Raw genomic sequence first — 25,719 nt, 5'->3', positions numbered from 1 at the left:
GGGGAGTGGTGTTGGGGTTGGGGCCCCCCCCCCAGCCATTCCCACACATCGGCTTTGCCTCCATCTTCCAGAGCTGGGGGGTGTGTGTAACAACATATCAAAGAAGCTGGAGCACAATTAAGACTGAAAAGTGAACACATGATTATTATTTTTTACCCTCCCTTCTGCTATGGGTGACAGAATACAATCAACCCCTGACATGCTTGGTTGCTTAGTAGCAGACAGCCACATTTTTAATTATATACTAAAATATGCTAAAGAACATAAAACGGCTGTGTGACTAATACGTGTGTATCAAGAAAGGCATATGACAGCAGCTAAATTGCTTCAGTGTCTGATAAAGAGTGCCTCTGCCAGGCTTGTCATCGAAAGATCAAGGGAAGGAGGTGGAAAGTATTATTAATAAAACAGCGACTTTTTAAAATACACCTCATTGTTTGCAGTGCAGGGTGGGGGTTTTTTTCATGTCTAGCATGAATTTAATTATTTTCCTTTTATTCAGCTTTAATTCCTTCTTTTTTCTTTTTTTTTTTTAAATGGATCTATTATCATTAGACCTAAAATCTCTGCTTATTTTCTTATTACCTTCAATGACGTATTACTCCAAGGAGAAAAGTGAAAAGCTGTACAGGACCCAGCCAGGTTCTTTGAAGCACAAGTTCTTCACAGATTTGTTCAAACAAAATCACTTTAGTTGTCAGAAAACAAGAAATTATTTTATTATTTACACGTTCTGAAGTCATTTCTCTTGCAACAATTTGCTCTATAAACTGCTTATTGCAGGGAAAAAAAAAGAAAGATATGAGATTTGATTTATTTTTTTTGAAAAGGAGTATCTAAAAGCAGCTATTACTCATGTCCAGTCAATAGCAGCATTCCATGTACCCAATGTAGAATGAGAATCAGGCCAGAGGCCTTGAAGACACTAAAAGACTTTGACTAAATGTATTTGAAGTGGCTAAACAACCCGCATGGAACATGACAGCAACTGCCCTGCTCCTTGTATGACGCAACAAGTGCTCAACTCTTCTGTGCTTGTCTGTCTGGAGCCGTTACCACTGGTAAAAACCACACACCGCGGCGTTCGGAGAGAATGACTTCTCGCCTTAATTCACCAGCCTGTGCCGGGTTGGAGCTAAGGCAGGGGATGCCACCAGCGCCAGGATGCAGCCGAAATCACGACCGTGGCAGGACTGGTGCCGGCCGAGGGAAATCTGCCCTCATCAAAGCTCGGTGGCCGGCTGGAAAGGACACGGCTCCACGTGAGACCTTTAATTAAGGTCTAACTCTCACTGCAGGCAAAGCATTTGGGCAAGACCTCAGGCCGTGTGCCCCACCTACCAAACCCCCTGCATCCCCACCAGCGCCCAGCCCTGCTCCCGCGGCACGGGCACCTCGCTCCGACACTGGGTTTCATGCTGAAGCCGGGCACTTGCCCTCCCTCCCAAATACTTGCAGCTGCCCTACCTACTGATGGCTGTGGCAAGGTGACCGCTGGCGGGCTGTGCCCAGCTCCCAAAGCCTCCAACAGTGTCCCACAGCCACCCCAGACACCCAGCGCAGCTCCCCCGGCCTCCTCCACCCACGGCAGATGTGTCAGGCATTAAGGATTTCTCCCACAGCTTCGAGATGGTATCTGCAACACACAACCATGCACATCAACCTTGTGGTGATTTTTAGAAATACATCAAAGGAGTAATTGAAATTTAGATGCTTTGCATGCCCAGGTTCATCCTACTGACCTTCTCCTTGCCTTGCACAGCTCTTGGACAGCATTAACATAGAGGTTTGTCGCAGGAACCATCATTTCCCTCATCTTCCCATCATTGAGCACAATGGTGCCTCAGCCTGGGTGTCCCCAGCCCTGGGAAGCACGGGGATGGGGTAACAGAACGGCAGCCAAGGGGGCTGGGAGCTGCCTTCTCTCCAGGGAATCTATCCATGTTCAACATTGCAGAACTTGAACAGAAGCCTTCTTGCTCCTTTGCAGTCTAGGTGAGAAAGTTGTAAAAAGGAAGAACCTGCAGCTTCAGGTCTCAGTGGAGACATAAGCCTCAGGACATGCCCATTAAGAGAGCCGCTCTCAAAAAGTTAAAAGTGGAGCAGTTTCAAGGAAGGATGCACTTCGGATCACAGGCAAAGACAACGGCGATGGTCAGTGCACACGCATTTAACCTGTGAGGCAGCATCCTACTAAGTTTTACTGATTTAAAAAAGCCAGGGATACTTTTTCAGGTCATTCCCCTGCAATTTTAAGCAAGTGCATTTCAAAGGATCTGGAGAAACAGCACGTACAATCACCATTCAGTGCTGGGACTACCCCCAGATGCAACAGCAAAAGGAGCAGCAGCTGCTTACTGAGGAAGCGCAATCACCATCTCCTCGCCCGGCTCTCGGATGCAGAAGGAAAGCAGGACATGGTGATGCAGCGCCAGTGTCTGGCTGTGCCACATGGGGACACGGTGTCACTGTCTGGCCGTGCCACTGCACCACGCAGCCGAGACTCGCAATATCCCACAGCCCAGCCACCAGACTTCCCAGCAAACCAGATCCCACCAGGCACTGGAAGTTTTATTTTTAACATCCATTTTCTTATCTCGCACAGAATTTTCCAAGCCTGTCACAGAGAACCAGAAGGCTTCTCACCAGACCTGCTACCACCTTTCTGCTGACACACATTGACCAACTGCTTCCAGCCAGTCCCCACAGCAGGTTTTCTTCCTTCTCCTCCTGGGTTCTGCAGCTTAGGTGAAACCCAGAGCTGCTCCTCCCGACAACAAGAAATTTACTCCTAAAACACAGTGCTGGCACAACTGACCACCAAAAAGAAGCCCAAAATACCTCTAAAACCCTCCAAGGCTGCTGATAAATAGATTCCCTATCGCAGTACTACAATGTCACATTCTAATACTGAAGAAGTAGCGTTACAAAGCCTGCTGGAAACAACTAAAAGCTTCATCTCTAACATCTTCTACAAAGAGGACACGAGGCTTTTCTACTCTATTCCTAGCAGAGTCAGGTAGCTTCACACAGCATTTTTTGTTTGGTTGTTTTTTAAATTGACAGCTAGTAATTTTTAATTGCAACTGAATAAACTATTTCCTACTGCTAATAGGTATCAGATTTTCAAGACAGGCCAAATCAAAACTTCTGCTGTTTGTATTCAGGGCTTAAAACCCATAATATGCATCTAAACCACCACTGCTGCTGCAGCAACGTCCAAAGAGATGGTGAGGACTCCACGCTGTGAGCACAGTACGCGACAGCCTGTCAAAAGGACAAGACCAGAAAAGATGAAAACAACAGACAGGGAGAAATAATGAAGATGGGGAGACAAAACAAGACCGCAGAGTCGGTTCCCAACCAGCAGTAGCTGCAGCTCCTGCCATGACCCAGGAGCAGGGGTCTGCACATTAGGAGGGTTCAGAGGAGTGACCCAGGGCTGAGCAGAGGGAGAACGGGGATCCCTCCGTGCACAGGTCAGCTGGAGAAGGTGGTGAGGTGCTTCTGCGTGGGACTGCTGGGGGTAGTGACCCAGCAGGAGTGACAGCAGGACAGAGGTGTCCGTACCCCGAGGCCTCACCCAGCTCGTTCCCGACAGAGGGCAGCCGGTGGGAGGTGAAGAGAATGTGGCCAGGGTTGGTTTTAGGCAGACCCCGCTTTGAGAGGGGAGGGAGGTGAAAGGCAAGAGCCCACAGGACAGGAGGAAAGCAGTGACAATTTTCCAAGACCACCGGTTTTGCTCCTTACCCTGGGCCATAAGCTCTGGGGGTACCCGCTGCGGTGTGTATTTGCAAAGCCCAAGCAGGATGTGGACCCACAGCTCCATCCTCCTGCAACACAAACACAAGGCGACAGCCCTGGTGCGAGCAGGGTCGCTGACTGACACCAGGTCAGGGACATGGACACATCCGAGTCACAAACACGGGAACACCAGCTGGGACTTCAAATGCACAGAAAAACAAGATTGACTTACACGGGAAACGAGTGGCTTACACAGACGTATGTGAAAAACCAAATGCTTTAATCCATCTATCAAGAACAACAGTTCAAATTATTTCATTGGATACATTAATATTGATCCATAATTTACAGTGCTATGGACCATACACAAATTATTGCTGCAGTCAACAGCAGATGAATATCAACATTACAGTACCAAGCATCATAGCAAGAGGCAGTAATTAATGTCACTTTTTCAAGAAATATAGGTATTTATACTATTATCAACATCAGCTTCCCCCCCAGTGCATTTTATGTCAAACAACATAAATGTAAGTGCATTATTTTGTGCTTTGTGCTTTCCTTATGTACCTTCTTTTTGCTTTTACAGGTTTGTAAGAGTTAAATATTGCTTTATAGGCCAAAAGCAGTAAAAGGAAGAACTTCATGGTACTCTGCATACTCCTGCTTGTTGCGTGGCTTTGGCAAAGTGAGAGAACTGGTAGGCAGCCTGGGGAGCCACCGCCGGCTCAGTGTCACACAGGACACTGTCACCAGACTGAGCAACAACTTCTGTCCATCTCACCCCACCTCGTTCACACCAAATCCTGCCCTGTAACCGCTCTCTCTGCCCTCTGCCACTGATCCCCCGTAAAATGTCACCGCCACATGCTCCACAATGAGCAAACAGACGAAGACGTCTCCAGTCAGCACCTGCCCGGAGGTTCGTGTCTCCTAGAGACGTCCCCACCGCGGCGTCCACACGCTTCCACTCAAAGGGTGGGCAAGCTCAGGGGAGGGCTGGAGCCCAAGGGAGCACGGGGTGAAGAGTGAGCAGGGTGCAGCCGGGTTGTGTGTTACTCCAGAGCAACACAATGTGGGGAGAACACACAGCACAGCTGCTGGGGCCACAGCGACTTTTATCAAGAAATCCAGCTCTTGATGTAACGGTTTTTCCTTGAATCCTAACTCGTCTCCGCACAGCACATAGCCAAACACCAAAAGTCAGCAAGTACCAGTGGTTTCACGATAAGCTTGAAAAATACTTATATACCACAGTCTAGACACCAATTTCTGATTGCCCAGCATGGGCATCAAACCAAAAGCCTTAATTCAAGATATTCAGTGGTTCTCAGCTACGACACTCAAGCGCGCACACCCTGATTTTGTACAACGCTGTAGAGCTGTCCCATTTTAACGGGGAAGGGTAACACAGACCCGTGTTTACAGCTACGAGCGTTTCACAGCCTTGATTTTCTTTACCTGTCAGCGTTACCAGATGCAGCACCAGAAGCCTGTACCCGCATCCTCGACTCGGAGCTCACTACGGCCCAGCCGTCGTGCAGGGAACGGGAGCGTTTCCCTGCCCAAGGACCACGATGGCTTCCAGGTCGTGCCCTGGGCCAGAGCTTCACTACCCTAGGAAAGACACATTCCCAAAAGCTGTCTGGGGTGGGAGTGGGGGGGGAGAGGCATCATTATAAATCTAACTCCAGCTCCTCCTTAAAAAAATAAAGTTAAAAAAAAACAAAACCAAGAGCCACAACCCCGAGGGTTGCGTCAACGCTAACACACAGCTCGCGGCTCAAGCAAAAATGGAGACGGCTGGACACAGGCGGCAGCAGCCATTTTAAAAATAAAATATTTAAAAACAAAAAAAAAGCGACACAAAGGCAGCCCCCCGAGTGCCGTACCAGCGAGCTGCATCCCCACCAAGCCCTGTGGCCCTCACCATCAGCGCCGGGAGGACCAGCGCTGGGCAGGGGACCCTTCAAGAACCCTTCCGTGAGGAAACGTTTGGGTGAAAGCTCGGCGAGCCACGCCGCAGGCTACGGGAACTCCCAACGTCGTCCCCAGCCGTCCCATCGCTACCCAGTTCACATTTGACTCCTAACAATAACCGCTGCGACCGAGGTTTCCTTACAAAGCCTGTCCAACTGGCCCTCAAGTCACCAACCGCTTCGCTCATCCTACGCAATTTCCAGCGCAGCACAAAGGAGAACGGGAAGCTCTTGTTTCCTAACACGTAGGCACCAGGCTACACCTCAACGCCCTGTAAAACGTCACCCGAAAGCTCTCTCCTACGCCACACTTCAGTCAGTGCTAGTCGAGGAAGACTACAACTAGAGTTTAAGGCACTTCATTCCGAACGAGATCCGCTTGCCTGCGAGCCAGCTGGAGGCTGCTAGGGAGAAAAACCCGTTCCATCCCTCTAGCTCGTCACACACCACGTGCCACCTCTGTAGAACACCTGGGCTTGATATAATACAAGGATAACTACCGTTATTGCATAGGACTACACTTGAGTAGATAATGCACCGAACTACTTTTACAACATTGTTGCATGTTAAAAATTAATGACATTGTTATCAAGTAACAGTTATTTGCAGATACAGTAATTTACTCTTTTTTTTTTTGTTTCTTTTGTTTGTGGTTTTGTTGGTTTTTTTTTTCCTTACGTCAGCCCCAGTGCTGAAATAAAACACAAATTACTATAACGGGTATATTAACTACATAGTTATGTTTCCAAGCACATTACTACTTGTTTCTGTATCACTAAAAATAAATATGTAACTTCAGTTTCTCTACAGAGTTGTTTTATTACCTAATCTAAATTTATACTCTACCTTAAATGTGTTTAAAAACATTTTCAAAGTGAGACTGTAATATACAAAATATTTTCAAAATCTCTCTTAAAACACAGAACCCTGCATAAAAGCTTCCTTTCAAGTGTTTACAAAGAACGCAGAAAACTTCCAATGAGTTTTAAAAATGTCAAAAAATTGTTGCAATATTAAGAGGCAAAAATCTTACAAATGAAATACAAATATATTTAAAACAAAAAGTTGAGGATAACTAAGGAATCCATGCAAATCAAAATAAACTGTACAATGCAATTAAAAAAAAAAAAAGCCAATTAGATATGTACAACATAATGTGCCCAGCTGATAAAATATCTTTTTTTTTTTTGTCCAAAGAGTGTTTACCAACTTAGAGTGCTTCTGCTCCCTTAACTGTTGGCAAGCCATCAACGCGTGTTACAAAACGAAATAGAAATCTAAGAGAAAAACTTGAACCAATGACCAAAAAGGAAAACCCAAATCAGCTCAGAGTCAAACTGAACAGCACTCTGAGAGAGAGACTCACGTCTCCCTGCAATTTTCGGCAACGGCATTTTATATCACAACCAACACAACCGTGGTGTCTCAACACTTTTTCTTCTTTCGTTGCTGTTCTGAGTGGAGTCGGGTGGTTATTTTTCCCCTAAACACTTGTCGCGTCAAGACTAAACGTTTGAGGGACACTGTGTCGTTAAGGCAGCACTATTCAATTAATACAATTACAAATTGGACTTTTTTTTTTTTTTTGGTTTCTTTACATTCGTTGACTTTACATTTTGTTTCCAAGTAAATAGGTTGCATTTACAATTCTACGGTTCGCCCCTCCCTGCCCAGTAGAAACAGACTCTTCATTTTGTAATTCTATTGCTTTGAGTAGATTTGACCAGTTCAAAGTTCTTGGCGAATCCAGTTCACAGATACTGTACATACACTGTACAATATTTTGGAGGCATTGGTAGTTTTAAAATAGAATATACAAGTTTCTTCACAAAAATTCTAAAAAAAATCCTATATATATAATATATACACACACGCACACACACACTGGGCTACTGAAGAAGCGCAAGGGGGAAAAAAAATCAAAAAATTCTACAAAAGGTAAATTATTTAATCTACTGATCAAGAAACAAAGCAGTTTATGAAAGGTGTGCCAAGGATATGCTAACAAGCATGGTCGGTGTCCTCCATGCTCACGCTGCTCCGCCTGCTACTCGTCTTCGATGCTCCAGGGGACACAGAGGAAAGTAGGGGGTCAGTTACTCCGACCGGGGAGAGGGTATCGTCCATCAAGATGTCTTCCAGTTTGGATCCCATTTTTGCAGGAACGCTGTAAGTGCCAGTCGGTTCAGTCACGTTTCCGAGGTTGTCACTGAAGGTGATGGTACCGTCGGTGAGATCGAGGGTGGTGGTGCAAGACAGGTCTGTGTGGTGCGGCATGATGTCTTGGTTGCAGTTGTCCAGTACGGGCTCTTGTTTGATGACCCTGTTGACCATATCTGGGGAGCAAAGGCCTGTAGATGGGACCAGGGACAGTCCATGTGCCCGAGCTTGCATCTCAAGTTCCTGTGAAGGAGGATAAGGGACAAATTAAAAAAAAAAAAAAGTAAAAATTCTGAAAGTACAATCCTGTGTACCATGACTTACACTTCCACAGTACACAAACACTTTCCTCCTCTTCCAGTAGTGACAAGGGTTTGCACCTTGTACGCTGAAAGCACAATCTTTCACCTTCTGCTCTTGTGTACCGTGACTTACACTTCCACAGTACACAGTTTCCTCCCCTTCCAGTAGTGACAAGGGTTTGCACCTGGTATGCTTCTGCCCTACAGATTTTCACCTGAACTTTATAGTCTCTTGTAGAGGTGGGTGAACACTATCGCACACCTACACCAGAGCCAAAACCCAGCACCTTGTAGAACAGACACGTTTTTCCCTCGGGCCTCTTCTCGAACCAGTGCCATGGGAGGCAAGCTGGGCATCAGGTCGGGTGAGGAAAGCATTTAAAAGTTGGGGGGAAAAAATCAAATAGAAGTGTACAGTTAGTACAAAAAGTCATACGTGAAGGCACAGCACGTCTAGATGATGCTTGTTGTTTCCTGCTGAGGTCCCGGCAGGGACATTTCTCATTCTACAGGACTGGGAGAACTGGAAATGGTCAGCCAAAACTAAGCAACATTGTTCCCGCACCGAAAAATTATCAGTAAGGCACAGGAATGCTTTAGACTTCACACAGAGCCAGGATTCTACAAATCTTCATGAGGAGTTTAAAATCACACCTTCACATTTCATCATACAGATGCACTTGACTGAAGACAGATAATGGAAGAATTCACTAAAATGCCCTTTCTCAAATGCAGCATTAAGAGAGGTGTTTTGCTTCTACTTATGCATTACATCGGGCAATCACAGACACTCTTGTGATTGTACTGCTTCTGGATATTCCTACTGCTGAGGTTGATTAATAGCCTTTTTTCCATTTTCAAGCTAAGACAACAAGCTTGTAATGGCACACTGCAAGATCAACGGAGAAGGTGCAACAAGGAGGCACTTCTTCCATCAGCTAACATGTCAAAATCAGGAGTTCCTTATTCTGTGCTTAATCAGAATCGACGTAAAAAAAGAAAACACCAGTTATTTGCTGACAGATGCATTGCCCATTATTCAAGGGTCTCGTTCTTATTTTACTTTGATTGAAGGAGCCAGAGCAGATAGATAATGCAAAGGAAGATGAGAGATGCTTGAAAAGTGATCTGACTTAGCTTTGAAATGCCACTGCTTGATGTTGCTCTGCAGAAGAGTTGCACACCTTTATCATCTCACTCTAGCAAATATTGCTCAATAAAGTACAAAAACTGCGCTGAAGCTCACCCCAGCCTGTTCTATTTTAAAGTTGTTTACTGCCACGCTTGACTCTCAGGTACTTCTAGGTTCATTTTCTCTGTTGTGGATTAGCTGTGCTATGGTTCAGGGGTCTCCTGACCCAGAAGCCAGACTGAGTTCAGCTGTTCACACCGCAGGTAAGCAGCAACGTGAGAATATTTGCGACATCACTGTCTCTGTTACGTGTTCTACACCCAATTCTAGATATAAATTAATTATCCTTTTATGGAGAAGCGTGGGTACCCAGCTCTCTGCCCACCAGGAGAACAGAGTTGACAACAAAAGCTGTGTAGGCTGCGAGACTAAGGTCTCCTATCCAGCTTGTGGCGAAGGCAAAAGAATTAATGGAGCTCTCACCTTTAAATCTCTGTGTAAAAGGCTATTGGGAACCTGGTCAAACCTAGTGAGGTAACAACCCATGGAGAAAACGTATTCATACACCTACTGTTTTTCAGTGTAGAACTGCTTTACAGTCCTCCAGACTTCAAGGAACAAAAGACAACCAACCACAGCAGCTCAGGCAAAAAAAAAAACAAAACAAACAAAACAGCTGCAAAACGTTTTGGAGCTCTCACGTTAGGTTTGCTTTTCCGCAACTGCTCTCAGACAAGCCAGGGCAGCTTCAACGTTAAATACAGCTGCCAGTCCCCAGAATACCTATGGGGAACTCAAGATATGGTGCTGTAGTGTCTGTTGCCAATACTGCTCTCCCTACTCATTTTTTTTGTCCTGTGAAGAGTGTTTCCCCTTCACCAGAAAAGAGAGGACAGATTCCTGCAGAGCATCAGGGAGAGGCTGACTGAGAGAAGGAAAACGAGAGCAGACGCAGAAGACTGCAATCTGCAGAGCTGCTCTGACAGAGAGGGCCTAGATTGGTCTACACGCAGTTTAGAAAGCCCACAAGCAAAACAAAATGATTTCATATGTCCAAAACTACTCCAGAAGAAAAGCAAATAAGCACTAAAGCTAGAGGTCAAAAAACCTCCAGAAGCAAGACAACTAAAAGTGAATATACTCCCAAACATCTGAATTTTATCACTACTAGCAAACAGGTGATACACAGAAGTCTGAATTCCTCAGGTCTGGCACCCAAACAAAATATTACCATATAAATCTTTTTTATACTATGTTTTGCAACTTAATAGATCAGCCACAAGCACTTTACTATAGTGCTGGGATTTTATTACCTTTTTTTTCCCCCCTCTTTTAACTGATGTATCCTGTTGGGTTTCTTTCCCCTAGAAAAACTCTGCAGACAACTCACCATTAATGAAAACAGTAGCTCCTTCCAACCTACAAACAAGCTTCAGCGACCATTATTTGCAGTTACACTCCACAACATCAAGACCATTTGCAACTTATTTATCAACAAACCTGTATTCTGAGCAGCAGGTGCCTGTTGGCATGTTCCAACTTCTTCTGCCTGTTCTCAAGCTCCTTCGTGCGCTGCTGTTCTCTTTGCAGCTTACGGATGTAGTCCACCGATGCTTTTAGAATCGTTCCCTTATTCCAGCGCATATCCCTTTGAAATCAATTCAATTTAAAAAAAAAAAAGAAAAAAAAGAAGAGTTAAGGCTCTCAGGGAGGCTTTATTTTATAGTCATTAACTTCATACCGGCAGTTATGATTACACTTTCTATTATACATAACACCTACCTAATATTTATCTCAAGTTTATGAATACAGAAGGCATTTGAAATGCACTAGAGGGGGCTGGAGTGCAGCTGTTGGGAAGCAGCCTGAAGCCAGCCCTGAAGGGTATCGAGCTCCAAAACGGAAAAGATAAACCCCAAAACAATCTTCACAAAATATAATGGAACCTTCAAGCAGTTCCACAGTCACGGAGTGCCAAGATCACACAAGAAAATTCAGTGGTTTTTGTATGTCTTTGGTTTAGGGTTTTTTTGGTAAATTCTTTTTCTCCCCAAATATATTTTTTTTATTTTAACACCTCCCTCCCACAATCTCCTTGGGTACATTATACTCACGGGTCATTTGACTTGGGTATCAAAGTGCCTAGTTCTTTTATACGGTCATTAATGTTAAATCTTCTTCTTCGTTCAACTTTAGGAAAAACAGCACAAATGTTAAAAGTAGTATTTGCATTCCTTTACCACATACGATGTATTTCACCAAAGATTTCTTTAAGTGCCTTTGAAATATTTGCCTAAACTTAAAAATCCAGTGACAAGGTAACTTATTATAAACACGGACATATAAAGACAGAAATTCTGTCTATACTGTAAAAATGTGAGACTGCTGAAGCAGAAGAGTTAAACTGAGACCCTAAAAACCAGGATGGCTGTGCTAGCACAGGACTCAGCTAAGAAGTGAATGTCTCCCTAGGGAAAAGTATCACAGAAATTCAGAGAAAAAAAACGCAGATGCTCAAGGAAATCCCATAGTAGAAAAAGGGACAAAATGTATAGTCCTTTTTTTTACAAGTACTCCTCCAGATGCAACATTTTGAAGATTGAAAAGTCAAAATTAAATACCAATTTTACTGCATTAGCTTTTCATGCAATGGAAGAGGCTTCTGATTAGCTCAAGGCATGAAACAGTTCTTTTTTTCAAGTAGCATAAAGTATAAAAGGACAACTTAAGGATCCTTTAAGTTGTAAGATGATCATTATTTTAATTTTTTCTTCCAACTTGGAAATGTGTTCCCTTCAAAAACAAAATTTATAGAATTGGCACATTGAGGATGCACACTAAGATTTTAGATTACTTAAAAAAAAAAAGACAAAACTGTGCAAGGTGGATTTGTTAAAAGCAACTGGATCAAATGTTGTTTCCAGTAATACCATTTATAACAGCCACCCGTTCATCTGGTTTATTGAAAAAACATTCTATTTTAAAAAGAGAATTTAAAATTCAACAATAGATTTAAGCACATATTTCACAACTATTAAAGATATTCGATTTACAAGCATAACATAATGAACTGGTAATACATGCTACACGCAGTGTCTCGTTTAGATTTCAAACACCGGCGTTCCAACCCTTAATGCCCAAAAGCCCTGCCAGAATGAGTGCGAAACGTGATGAAGCAAAACTTACTCAGGTTGTGATTGTCTTTCTTTTGCCTCTCCTTAGCCAACGCTCTCGCTTCGGACTCTGTAGGAAAAATACATGCTGTGCATGTGAATGAGGCAATTAGAATTCAAGTAATTCAAACACAGAGTTGCAGCCTGCGAAAACATTCGCGCGGGAAGCCTGACCCATGTTTGTCACAGCAACTATTCCACCCTTCCCAAGGAGGGAGAAGGGCCCGTGCAGCAAGCTCCGAGTGCTGAACTTGCCCCCTCCCGCACCTGCGGAGCATCTCTTCTTCCCATATTTCCCCGGCCGACTTCCGCGCCAGGACCATTTCCCACAGAGGCCCTGATTCAGCCAGCACAACGACCTGCCAAAACGCAACGCTGACGTACAGCCCGGTGGTGGAACCAGAGGAGCGGCATGCCTGTGAGCTGCTGCCGGCGCGGGATGGGAGCAGCCAGGAGCCAGAGGCTCTAACTCACCAGGATTAAGGCTACGTGTCCTTTTGCGGCACGTGCACCACCGCGAGGCTGCAGGGTATTAACTTACGTGACCTGTTAAAAATATTCTATGTCCAGCTGCGCTGACTGTTCTCGTTATACGAGAAAAAGATGGAAAAATGCAACACCTTTATTCACAGCAACGTTAGGAAATGATGGGCCTCGCTTCAGGAAAAGTTAAAAGACAAATAACGGCAACCGTGCCGCACATCAGTTGTCTCCTCAACTCAGAACTCAATCTTTCTTCGCGCACTCAGTATCAGGCTTCAGCATGCAATAGTTTAGGCAAAAGCCTGACTGTTTTTGCTCTTTTCAGTTCTCATTGATCTCACATTTCTGGAGCAATTTAAAGCACTATCATGTTTGCTATACTCATTTTAATTTTTGAAAAACCTGAGGGCAGCGATCCTTGCCGTGTTCTATTTAAATGTCACAAGTAGCAAGCATTATTTAGTTTCACAGCAAGTCAGTGAGGAAGAACAGGTATAGGATCTATTATCACATATTCCACTGTGGAAACAAAACCCCTCACTGACTCCAAAAAGTTTCTTTCCTGTATTATTTTAAGAGACATAGATTATGTCCCATCCAATTAAAAAATAACAGGTGACGTGTTTCCCTTGGAGTACTGGAAGCTTACTACTTTGTCACTTAGAACACAGAGCTATCCCATTATTATACACGGTGTGATGAGACATAACCTTTTCTACGCTAAACTCCCAAAGGATCCCCCAAAAAGTCTGTTAAGATCCCCACTCTGGATACCTGAGAAGTTGTATGTGTAGTTTCAGTCTACAGCCACTTTCTACAAAGGAGGCAACTCTCTGCAATGCAGGACTTTGATTAGTTCTCATCCTCTCCCACATCCTCTTTGCATAGTTCCATTGCTGTACAAGCTTTTTTCTTCCCCCCTACTCCCTAACAGCCACAAATCATTGTGCAGTTTGTGTGTCGTTTCATTTGGCGCTCAACTCAAATTCTGTGCAGTCACAGAAATGCAAACATCCGCCAGCTCAGAGATGTGGCATTTCCTCCCGAGAAGCTGACACCTGAGCTATTACAATTGCTCTACTTAAATGAATTTTTGCCCCGGAACCTGCTTTGCAACTGAGTCAGCCTGTGAGTTTTCACAACAGAAACCAAGAAAGACGACAAGAAAGAAACTATGTGTCTACCATACTGCGTACAGTACAACTCCCTGTTGGGCTTAACAACAGCCATTGCTGGGAAATATGATTTTTGGCATCAGTTCTAGAGTGGATTTCCATTCGTTCGTCCTGCGGACAAACTTGCCTTGTACACTGTGCCCTACACATGGTTATATCCTTTCAAGTGAAGCAGAACAGCAAAAAAAATAAAGCACGCTTGAGAATACAAAACTACTCATTTCTTCCTTCGAACTATTTAGCTTTTGTATATATGTAATTGAGAGAAAGAGGCTTTTAATGTTCTTCCCCCCGCCTCCCGCAGCTTATTCAGAGCGCTGCTGGAAGAAGACGACAAGAGCTTTACAGGATACTTCATTTTCACCCTAAGAGATGCATATTCTCTTTTGAGTGTCTAATTTTATTTTTTTTAGGATCTAGGTGTCCAGATTTCATATTACAATAGGTTATTTGTTCATTTCTGCCCTCCCCAATTAAAGCCCCAACAAGTAGCATTCCTCAGTATGAATCCCACACAGACTGCAGATGTGAAGTTGTTAGTTTGGTGTTGACAGAGCAAACAATAAGCCCAAACTAGAAAACAACTCTGAAAGAGATGCATGGAAGCTTCCTGTGGCACAATGTTTTCCAAGTGCAGATTTGACTGTAACAACTAAGGACTTTTCTCTTAACTTGTCACAGCGAACACCCACACATGAGCACAACTGCATTGCAGGCTAATACGTCTGCTAAAAAAATAAATAAAGTCTGCAAAGCAAAAAGTAACTATTCATCCATATATTCCCTCCCATAATGGAAATTATATCCAACATCACCTCAATTCCAAACAGTCGTACTATTGCTGCAAGGTAGTATTTTAGATATATTTACCTGTGAGCTCCCTTTTTATATTAGGAAGATTAGCTGGACATGAGTTGCTGATGTTTAGTCCTGGAGGAGGCATGCTTTGGTTGCCATAAAGGTCAATCAGATTGCCAGACACAGGCAACTGGAAAAGATAAACAAGAGAAAGGATCATTTGGTTAGCCCTCATGAAAAGCTTTGTACAGAAGAACAGAGTTGGGATCTGCTAAGAAATCTGTGCTCTTTTCCACGTGCAGAGTGAGCGCTAAGGTCAGCAAAAGTCACAGATAAAAGCACCAACACCAGGAAAATTCTGTTCTCTCTCCTCAAGAATATGCAGAAGAGTTAACCTGCTGACAACATATTGCTCCTTATTTTTCAATGAAACTATTACATCTGTACCCCCCTCGCTTCTCTTACTCAAAATATCTCAAAGATCCTACAGACTCCCCCGGAGGAAGCACCCCTTCTTCCAGGAATACATGAGTGGAACTACTTAGCAAGTTGTCACATGCTTGAGAAAGAACACTGTATTAATCAAACACGTTTTTTCATGTGATTTGAAAGCTACCTACACAGAAAACACTTAAGTTTACTTTAACTTGAGTTTTGCCTTACATAACAAGAAGGCACATCAGTAGGAGGAATATTATTTTTCCATTAAGTTTCCTCGATTACTTGTTCATTCTGCTGTTCTTGTTTATCTTCAAGGAGATTTATGCAGAAATAGGAGTGTATTCAAACAATACTTATCAAAGCTATCCCTTTAAATTGAAAAGCATTTAAAGAAGTTTACGTTTATCCTAAGTGGATTATTTCACCCAACTCTCTTGTTTTCAAACTAGGTTTTCAAAAGGCAGCTATAAAACACTTGATATCTTATCTGAGTGGCAATACTTCTTTGCTGCAAAGAAAAAACAATTCCTCCAAGACACTGCAGAGATTAGAGTAAGCATTAACTTTACATCCATGTAAATAATGCTGTTAAATACAATGGAGTGAGTCACAGCCTGGACTATTAAAGTCCTGCTGATGGTCCTCACCAGACTGAGACATCAGAAAATTTCTCTGCCATCTGGAGCTACCATAAGAAGCAAAACTGACACACATCCACCACCAGCCAGAAGCGATGCCGATACTTGTTTTGAACAGACAGGGGCCAACAACAAAAATGAAGTCCCCCGATTCAATCATTAAGTGACAGAGGAAAAATATAACTGAATTCTCACCAGAAAAAAAAAAAAGAAAGAAAGAAAAAAGGAACATCTATAATAAATCTAAGGTCATAGCTGTCCATCACAGACTATGGTCCCAGTTGTGACCTACCCACATTAACGTCAGGATGACCACACACTCTCACTGCTCTACAAGGCCAACCCTTGTATCTTCTGGCCCCTCAAACGCATCCATGACACAGGCACAGCAATAGCGTCACGCACCCTTCTGACTTGGATGTGCTTCTTCTATTCATGCTCCTAAGCATGGAGGCAGCACAAAGACCTTGTTTGTAGCCCAGGGACTTGAAGTTCAAAAGCAGACATGTGAAATCTAATCAGGAATTTCAAGGAATGAAAAAAAAAAAAAAGAAAGAAGAAAAGTTGGTTTCCCCCCTCCCTGAAATCTAGAAAATAGCATCTCCAAGCCTGGGTAAAACAGTGAGGTTGTAATGAAACACGGAGAACAGCTAAGGTCATCAAGCTGCCTCTCCTACTGTAAGATGGACCCTGCTTGTCGTAACAAGTCTGTAATTTTGGGGGGTTTTCCCCAAAGGTGTCAACACTGTGCCAGATTGCCATGTAAATAAACAGGACCTGTGCAAGCGACCACCACAACAGGCGACAGTAACAGAGGCAGCAGCACTGAAGTCCTGCAGAAGTTGCAAGCACCAGAGGAACCCAACCAGGAGCTGAGTGAAGGCTTTTTCCTTTGACTACTTTTCCCAGCAAGCTGAACTCCACAGGGTAAAGATACAGTTTTAACCTTTTACTACAAGTGTGATCACATCTATGGTCTGTGCTCAGCACGAGCCTCTGAGAAGCCTCTTCTCCAGGATGGCTGCAAGTCACATCTTTGGGGCTAACTTTATACAATTCTTTTTACGGGAAAATACAAAGTCCATCTAACGCTTCAGCTCATCTCTCACATCTAGAATGCCTACAGTTGAAGGTAGGTTAAAACTGCAGCATCATCTTCTGGTCACAATTACATTCCAGGTCCCAGAGGAATAAATGAGTTGACTTGTAAGACCAATATCCATCAGCTCAGGGTTTAGGGAACTGAAAAGGGGAGAGGACCTCTATGCTGATGGTGTTGGTTTGAGAAGTCGGTTTGTGTGCTGTGAGCTCACAAAACCTGCCACTACTGGGAAAAAACAAAACAAAACAAAAAACCTTAAGAAGCTTATAATGGACACAATGCAGTGACACTGAGACATTTCTTTCAAATGTGTCCTATTGGAAGATACCAAAAAAACCAAACATTGTTCATTGTTTGCAAACATTTCAGCTCTAATCTATTAAGGCAGTCAAGTCTTTAATCCCTTTCCCCACATACAAAGGGATGGGAAAACAGCAAAACTCCCACAGCCATCTCATTAGGAAGATAGTCTCAAACCTTTGAGAAGTGGAATTTTCTGGCACTAAGGAGGCTCCATCCCTGTCTTCTCCCAATTTCAGCATGTTTCTGATCTAAATATGGTTTCCTTAGGGCTTTCTTAGCTACTTCTGGCTAAGACATTTCAATATAGCATCACTCAGATCATCCACCTTCACTCTCCCAAAAAGTAAATGAAGGATGAGTGGCTTATGCCAGGCTCAGCTTCTTATCTTAATTTAAACAGCATCATCTAAAATACCTTATTTTGTAAGATTTCATATTTCTAGGTCATGGCGTTTCACAAGGTGTATAAACATACCAAGCAAAACTAATTTCAGCCTTCCTATCACTTTGCATCTGCTTGGTTGGTGATTTTTTTGGTCTGTTTGTGGGGGAGTTTTGTTGTTTTTCGTGGGTTTTTTTTGTTTGGTTTTAATACCTGCTTTTATAAACCAGAATTTTTAAAAATGGTAATTACTATTGCAGAGTCATCACAGCGCACATTCAGGGGAGTCTGAGGTTTCCTTTCTCCTCCACTACTCCAACAGAACAAGCACCCACCTTCAGGTCATTACAAAATAAAATCACCTCGACATCAGCTGCATGATCAGCAAGGCTATTCCTAAGGCATCAGTACTCACTGGAATGGATTCTCTTCCGCAGCTCATGCAGCCTACAACATACTGTGTTGCTCCCTTAACTAAGCACACACTCAGCAACAGTCCCTGAAATAAGACTCCTTTCTGTTTCTGGAGTTTAACTTCCACAGGAAAGTAACATTTAGAAGTGGAGATGCATGTACTTTCCACGTCAGACTCTTGCTAGAATCGATGAGGTGGATGCATCACTTGTCATCTCAACTTGGCATGCAAGACAGTACCTAGCAGTTCAATTACTTGGTCCTATCTAGGCAGAAAACCCTCTCAGCAAACTAATGACCATTTTGAGATACCTTTCACCACAGAGGCAAAGCCAGTTAACTTGTGACCCAGTACCAAAATTTACAAACACTTACACAAGCAGTTGATTGCAATGAGCCCTTCTAAATTAAGAGGTACTTGGAAACTTCCCTTAGCTCGCTTTACACAGAAATCTCTGATTTTGCTTATCAATTAAGTACTGTTACCAAATGTAACAAACTGGTTCTTTTGTTCTTTGTTGGTTATGGAACAATAGCAGCCTTTGTTGTAGTCTCAGCACAGCTATTTATAGGTTGCGTCTCTTTAGAGACCATTTCCTCTCTTAATTTCTTCCACCTCTATTTAGCTCAGTCTACAGACATTAATTCCTTATTAGTAAAACGCTGTGTGTTTTAAGAGCTGAATCCTGCTCCAGCAATTTAAATATATTCATATAGAAGTCCTAATTCTACTGTTTTGTATCCTTATTTTACAGACTTCACCACACACAGCGGCAATTGCTGAAAGTCACAGCAAACACGGATCACGCAGTCTTTACAAGGCTTGTTGTCACACAGCAAGCAGGAGAGATGCAGACTACCCTAAACATTAACTGCACGGACTCCTTGCACCAGAAGACTGCAGAGTATCGTTGTAGCCTTGCCTGGAAGGAAAGAGCTACTGGAAAGAGCTACTGCTGGGATCCCTGTGGAATGAGAGAGGAAGAAAAGCAAAAAGAAATCCAAGTCCCCTCTAGTTTAATGGGTCCCAATCCAATAGAACTTCAGAGAAAGAACTCCAGAAGAACCTGATCTCCCCACCAAAAAAAAAAAAATAAAAAACCCAACTATTTTGAAACTATCTTGAAAACTATCTTTTTCAGGGGGTTTTAATTTTTCCTTTCAAATTTGAGGACAGACTCACTTTTCCTGTCATCTTAAATGAAAGCGAAATTCGTTCTTTCTGGTACGACTCCACAGTTTCTTCTCCGACTACTCAAAGGGCATATTTAGCAAGGGATGCTGGTGGGCCGTTTCTTACGGCACACATCACGTCTTTGAGAGGGCTGTGGGAATCTGTGGGCACGCAGGACTAGGTTAACATGACATCAGACGACTGCTGTCAGCAAACGCAAACCCAGGCTACAAAAATCAACGCTATGTTGTAAGCTGTAAATTTTGGCACTAGATAAAAAAGAAACAGATGCCAGCTCTGGCGGACATCTACTCGGCCAGATCTAACAGCACTTAAGCCTAAGGCAAAAAAAAAATTCACTGGAGCTACTCTCTACAAAAGATCAAAATAAGATTATGCCAGAAGTACGATTACATTAATGCTCACAGCAATGTGAACCAGCAAACAGAAACAGCAGCTCGGAGGTAACCTGCGCCTTCCCTCGCTCCGTGACTTTCTTGTCTTTTGTCACAGGCTTCCTGGGTCCCCTTCCTTCATTCAGTTTTTAAACTTCTTTATTCCTTTCCCTTTGGTTTGTTTTGAAGATTGGGATTTCTTTCTTTTTTTTTCTTTTTTTTTCTTTCCCCTAAATTTTGTAACATCTATGCTGTCACCTAGCTAGGGACTTCTCTCCATTTGAAATCAGGTTAAGCTAAAGCTGTGATATCAGACCTAACAGTTAAACTGGACAGGGACGCTAGTACATGCTTAAGCATGGCAAGTAATTTCTTACTTGAACACCACAAGAGACAGGAACCCGGGGTGCCAGAGGTTCTTTCTAGGTTTTCTGAAGCCAAGTATAATATCCACAGAGATCTTTAATACCAATGGGTATGAACACACCCCTGTTAGTCCAGTTCACTCCTCTGTTACAATTCTCTCATGAACTGACTTAACTCTGAAAAACAAAATTGTCCTTTGTATTCCCTCAAGTTTGCATTTTTAAATCCATGTTTTTCATTTTAACTGTGTACTTTACGCTCTTAAAAAGAATTACACTCTGAGACATTATTTTCTAGGGGAAAATAAAAAAAAGTCATCCTATAGTTTTGGGTTCTTTCAAGGAAAGACAATTAGACTTAAGGAGGAATCCAGAAGGAAAGGACCATTGTACCGTATTTGCCATTTGCAGGGCTGGGTCCATCAAGCCGAGGATTTCTTCATTGTAGCTTGACTCCAGACTAATTATGTCATCGATCACATCATCCATCTGCAGCAGGAGAGGTGGACAAAGAAAAACCAAAGCAGTTATCGGAAGCACTAGGATACAGAGGCCGGACAAAGCACTTGAGCCACACAGCGGCTCTCTGCAGCACGGGCTCGAGCAGAGCTGCCTGGGCAGTTTTGCCTCTTTCCTCCAGTTTTGGGGTCAAAACCCACGTACAGAGAGTAATGCCTGAGCCCCTGGCTCCTGTGAGTGAAGGAGAGGAACGAAGTCTGCCTGCCCTCAACAACAGAATCCATTGGATTCACATTCCTCACACACCCTTGCAGGAAGCACCACCCAAGAGCAGATCAGAGATGATTTTGGGGGGTGCAAACCATCTTCTTTCTGGGGCTGGGCTGGAGGTGCCTCCATAAGCTCCTGCCTGGTCAGGAGAAAGAGGCTTCCAAAGCACCCACGCAGGTGCTCTGAGCTCTCCTACAGGATTGACTACTTTCTTTTTGTTCATTATAAAAAAAAAAAATAAAGGAGCTTAAGTGCCAGTCATTTACAGAATCAATGCATAAAGTTGATGGTAGAAATTGCAGCACACAGGATTTTTGTATCTGCTCAAGAAAGCGTGATCAGAACGAATTACACTGACTGGAAGTGAGAGCAAGAAAGGAGCTAATAGTTACAGCCCATATCTGAAGTCTGCTAGTAGAAACAAAAAAAAACCCCATATTTAAAAAATAAGAAAAAAAGAAGGATGACTACTGAGCACAAATAACTACAGACTGATTAAAGCCTTCTCATATATATTTTTTTTTAAATGCAAGTGTGATCTGCATGGAAATGTGGTCTTAGAAACACTTAAGACAAGAACACATACGTGCAGTCTTGGGAAAATTGCACTAGAAAAGATATCCTGAAATGAAACCACGGTGGGTATGTTCTTCTACTGTGTTAAAAGCGCTGGAAAAGCACCAACCCTCCTTCAGAGGCCTTAATGCACTTTTGATGTCGATGCTAACAAACAACACAGTTGTGTTGTTGCTTGAATGCATCTTATGCTCAGCTTCTTAAAAACAGTATTGGTCAAGTTTATTCTTCAACATAACTTCAAAGAAACATGCTCATTAGAAAGGGAACCTGTGCTCCAACTCCTGTGTCATCCAGTACCTGCATGCATGACGCTCGTGAGTGTGTATTCAGAGTCGGGCACTCACTCTCAACCCTGCTTTGCTCTTCAAATTTATAAAATCCCTGCAGAAATAAAAAGGAAAAGAAGAAAAAAAAAAAAGAAAAGAAAAAGAAAAAGCAAAGCATGGATCTGAGTTCATGGCACAGTCTCAGTCCCAAAAAGAGCACGATTGAAACAGTGTCATGCACACACGTGCCCGATGACACAGCAAAGTGAAATGGTAAATATCTTGAGGGGAAAAAAAAAAATAAATATTTAGGTTCAACTGGGACGATAGGATGGAACTATTTGATATTCATTCCTTTTGAAGCTATGGAGCACAAATAATTTCTCTTGCATGTGCAAAATATGTTCTGTAGTAACTGTTTCTCAAAGTTGCATAACATTTTCCTCACAGAGTGCATCCGTATTAAAAATCTGGCACAAAGGCTTGAAGGGGGAGGATGAGAGGATATGAGGAGCTCTACAATTGTCTCTCTTGTCATGTTACAAAAACACTGACATGATTCTCACACTTGTTAACATCTCTCAAATTATCTTCCTTCAGCACCTGAGCGCACATCACATCCATCCGCGTCCTTGCCAGCAAAGATTAAGACAAGGTTGTGAAGGATTTCTAGGCATACGCTAGTGAAATCTTGTATTTGCTGCACTGAGCTCATCATGTAGCAGCAATCAGTAACATTTTAGGGTATATTAGCTGGGATAATCTGGCCTTCCAGCTAACCAAGAGACTTGCATAAATTTTACCGTAAAAATACCTAAAATATCTCAAAAAGCTTTGTGTTTTTCAGTTATTTTTGCTATGCTCTTTGCTCTTTCTACACGAATGAGCCATAAACAACATTATTCCAGAAAGCTACAGCTTACAAAACTGCTTTGTATTCTCCAAAGGTCAATTACTCACTGCATGCTTTAAGCAAGAGAGGAGGGGGGGAAAAAAGTAGTTTTAATAAGCATAAACCAGCTAAAATAGTTCAAAAAAGAGGAAGCTAGAGGAACACAGGTTTTTTGCTAAAATGCTCTATGCAAATATATATTCATGTGGGAGACAGTGATAGCTGCCGCATTTTCAAAGCTAACGGAACAGTTCAGAAAAAGAACAAGAACATAACAGCAACGAGCAAATATGCTTTAACACAGAAAGCAAGCAGAGTGCAATTCCTGTTTAGGAAAAAATAGGCACAGCGAGAGCGTGTATTACCTCCTTCTCGCAGTTGGAGTTGAGGGTGAGCATGGCCATGGGGCTGTTGGGCGCGCTGCTCCCCGTTCCGGGCGGCATGACATGATCCCCGGGCTGGTTCGGGCACGGCAAGCTCAGGGCTTGGTTGGCATGTTTATTCGCTAGAGTGGTAGAGAGGTACTGCTTTACCTGCTGCCGCTGGGCTTGCTGAATGTGGTACTTGGTTGGATTCTCAAGGTGAGTCTGCACCTGCACGACACAATTCAAAAAAGGCGCTTTATAGTTTCACGTCACCGCCATCCGTGCTACCGACCGGCGCTATACATTTCTGACACATATACCAGCTCAACATTGGACTTGAGAGCACAAACCTGGGCAGCTCCGAGGAGGTCAACAGCGCTTTGGTAATCCACTCAAAAGAAATCAGCTTGCGAGCTGGTGTTCCAATAATTGACTTGTTAACAGTAAACCAAGAAGCTCTATTTGTTTTTCTACAACGCGACATTTCCCACTTAAGACCACAACCCACGTTTTCCAGTTTATACAGGTACTCCAGAACAGACGGTTCCGCGTTCAGACCTTCAGCAACTGCAACATTAAGTTTTCATTAAACTTTGGGGAAACAAGTTGTGCTGCAGGAATCACTTTACTTGTTAGTAGCTACCACTTTAAACCAAGTGGGATTTATTGCTATCCTTTATCAATTACCAAGTAACAGAAATAAAAAGGTTTATTTTTAGTTTTTTAGGTTTTGGTGTTTGGCTTTTTTTAAAGTAATGCATTGGTTAAAAAAAATAAGAGGAATATACCTTTCTTTTTTGCCTACATATTATTTATATCTCGAATGCATGGCCTTATTCATACACAAATAAGACAGACTGTTTATAAACACATTATTCAGATAAGATGCAGGGAAAGAAGTGTTTCAGTTCAGATCAATCACTGTCCTCAGCAACAACTATTTTTGTATTTAAGATAAGCTTTTCAGTACTTTGAATTTTTTATATACAAAATATGAAAAAAACCCTCATACCAATCTATTCTCACGTATCCTAAATAAGCAGGAGAAAGGTAATTTCTTTTTTTCATCGAAAATTTTCACCATATCCTGGAAATCCTCTGTCACCTTTCTTTTACCATTAATGTTTTCATCAGAAGGCAGAAGCCAAACTGAAATACAATAACAGTCTGAGTTTTTCTGTTTCAAAACATTTTCATTCAAGTGACTTCTGCTGTTACAAGTGACCACATATGCCCCAAACTTATTTCTGTGGAAGAAATTAAATTAAAGCATACCAGCTATCAGAGAAAAAGGATCTCCTGTACATTGTAAGCCGCCTTAGCAACAGGTTTTAAATAACAACTCACCTGATAATGATTATACTCAAGCATTTCCAGCATATTACTTATGGGTTGCAAGAGAAGCAACTGCAATATCCTTTGCTCTGCGCTACTCCAGTTTGAGGGATTCACACACGGAAGCACCATAAACAAGCTCCCCCAAAACAGCAGAAGGAACTTGAACGCCACTGCTCAGACTTATAGTAACCTAGGCTAATTAGCCACGCATGTGGAGAAACAAACAGTTCACACAGGGGCTCTTCTTGGAAGCTATGCAAGTTTAGCCTTAAGTATTGGTATTATCTTTTTTCCCTGGCTTTGACATCATGCTTTTTCATAAACATAAAAGGACCTTTTAAGCGATGGGCTATCAAAGTCAGATTGACAGTTCGCTCAAGGCTAATTCGCTATTCATCTTTCGTTCCAGTCGTACTAACAGACAATGGTGTTTTTCTTTAGCAGTAAGGTTAAAAGTTTTTAAGCACAGAGTAAGAAATAACTGAGCAAACGCCCTATGAGCCTAACGCGTATCCCCTGGCAGTGGGGTGCACTGCATAAACCCAACGATAAACTACAAGCCCTGGCTTCAGCTTCTGTGTCACCCAGAACCTGCAGCTGAACACCAAGGACCTGAAAAAGCTCAACCACATCCTCAGCCTCCCGGGTGCTTCACAGTCCCTTAATTCGGTATCAAGCTACAGCTGGAAGAAGTTTTCCAGTTCAGGAATGGCTGACAATGGGCTAAAGTATGTCCCAAATGTACTTAACTGTACGTGTACACAGTTACGGTGCTGTGCACGATCCCCACACCTTTCCTTTCTATCCAACTCCTTGAGAAAAGTCGGTACTCAAGCACAAGTACCACAAGCTGCCCAACTTGTATCATTTTTCTAAAGCCTCTGCTGCACAGGAAGCACACTTAAGAGTGTTTCAAGTGAGTTTAATCTGATTTGTTGCACTAAATCGCAATACAACACAATAGAGAAGTCTGCTGTGACAAGCACAGCACTTGCTTTGTCAGTCCCAAACTGTGTTATCAATTTTCCTATCACCAGCGGTAAGAGTTACATTACCCACATAAGTATTTTTCACATAAATTTTCACCTTCCAAGTCGATAAAGTTACCAGTAAATGAGTTATTTTCAAAACACTTATCACTGAATATCTTATTTTAAAAACAAGCCCGACTTGTCTGACAGAATTTGCATATTCCTCTTTCTCCACGGGCATCACACACTGCGGCTGTTCTCCATGGGCCCTGCCAGGGTGATGGGATGGAGCAAATCCTCCCCTCTCCGTACTCATCTCTTAACCACCCTCCAGTCTTCCAGGAGAGGGACCAGCAAAAGTCCAAGATCTTTACCTCAAGTGTGCATCACTAAATATTACACTATTTATAATATCTACT

At 42.8% G+C, this 25,719-nt stretch overlaps 1 protein-coding gene across 4 annotated transcripts in view; it reads right to left on the bottom strand.

Annotated features, from left to right (window-relative positions):
• Positions 1 to 6,401: 6,401 nt before the first annotated feature.
• Positions 6,402 to 25,719, bottom strand: part of MITF (microphthalmia-associated transcription factor) — a 50,692-nt gene continuing 31,374 nt past the window's right edge. The window contains exons 1-9 of one of the 4 annotated variants that reach the window (XM_009868748.1): positions 24,339 to 24,371; positions 22,992 to 23,219; positions 21,766 to 21,849; positions 20,554 to 20,649; positions 15,019 to 15,136; positions 12,504 to 12,560; positions 11,432 to 11,507; positions 10,818 to 10,965; positions 7,725 to 8,126 (exon numbers count right to left, since the gene is read on the bottom strand). In XM_009868748.1, the coding sequence (XP_009867050.1) occupies positions 7,725 to 8,126; positions 10,818 to 10,965; positions 11,432 to 11,507; positions 12,504 to 12,560; positions 15,019 to 15,136; positions 20,554 to 20,649; positions 21,766 to 21,849; positions 22,992 to 23,219; positions 24,339 to 24,371 (1,242 nt within the window). Of the gene's footprint in view, positions 8,127 to 10,817; positions 10,966 to 11,431; positions 11,508 to 12,503; positions 12,561 to 15,018; positions 15,137 to 20,553; positions 20,650 to 21,765; positions 21,850 to 22,991; positions 23,220 to 24,338; positions 24,398 to 25,719 lie in introns of those variants that run through there. The other 3 variants (XM_009868741.1, XM_009868756.1, XM_009868733.1) reach the window with 3 other exon arrangements.

This window comes from Apaloderma vittatum, unplaced genomic scaffold (assembly GCF_000703405.1).
Source record: "Apaloderma vittatum isolate BGI_N311 unplaced genomic scaffold, ASM70340v1 scaffold1000, whole genome shotgun sequence".
Classification (NCBI taxonomy): Eukaryota; Metazoa; Chordata; class Aves; order Trogoniformes; family Trogonidae; genus Apaloderma; species Apaloderma vittatum.
This window is presented reverse-complemented; position numbering and strand designations above follow the sequence as displayed.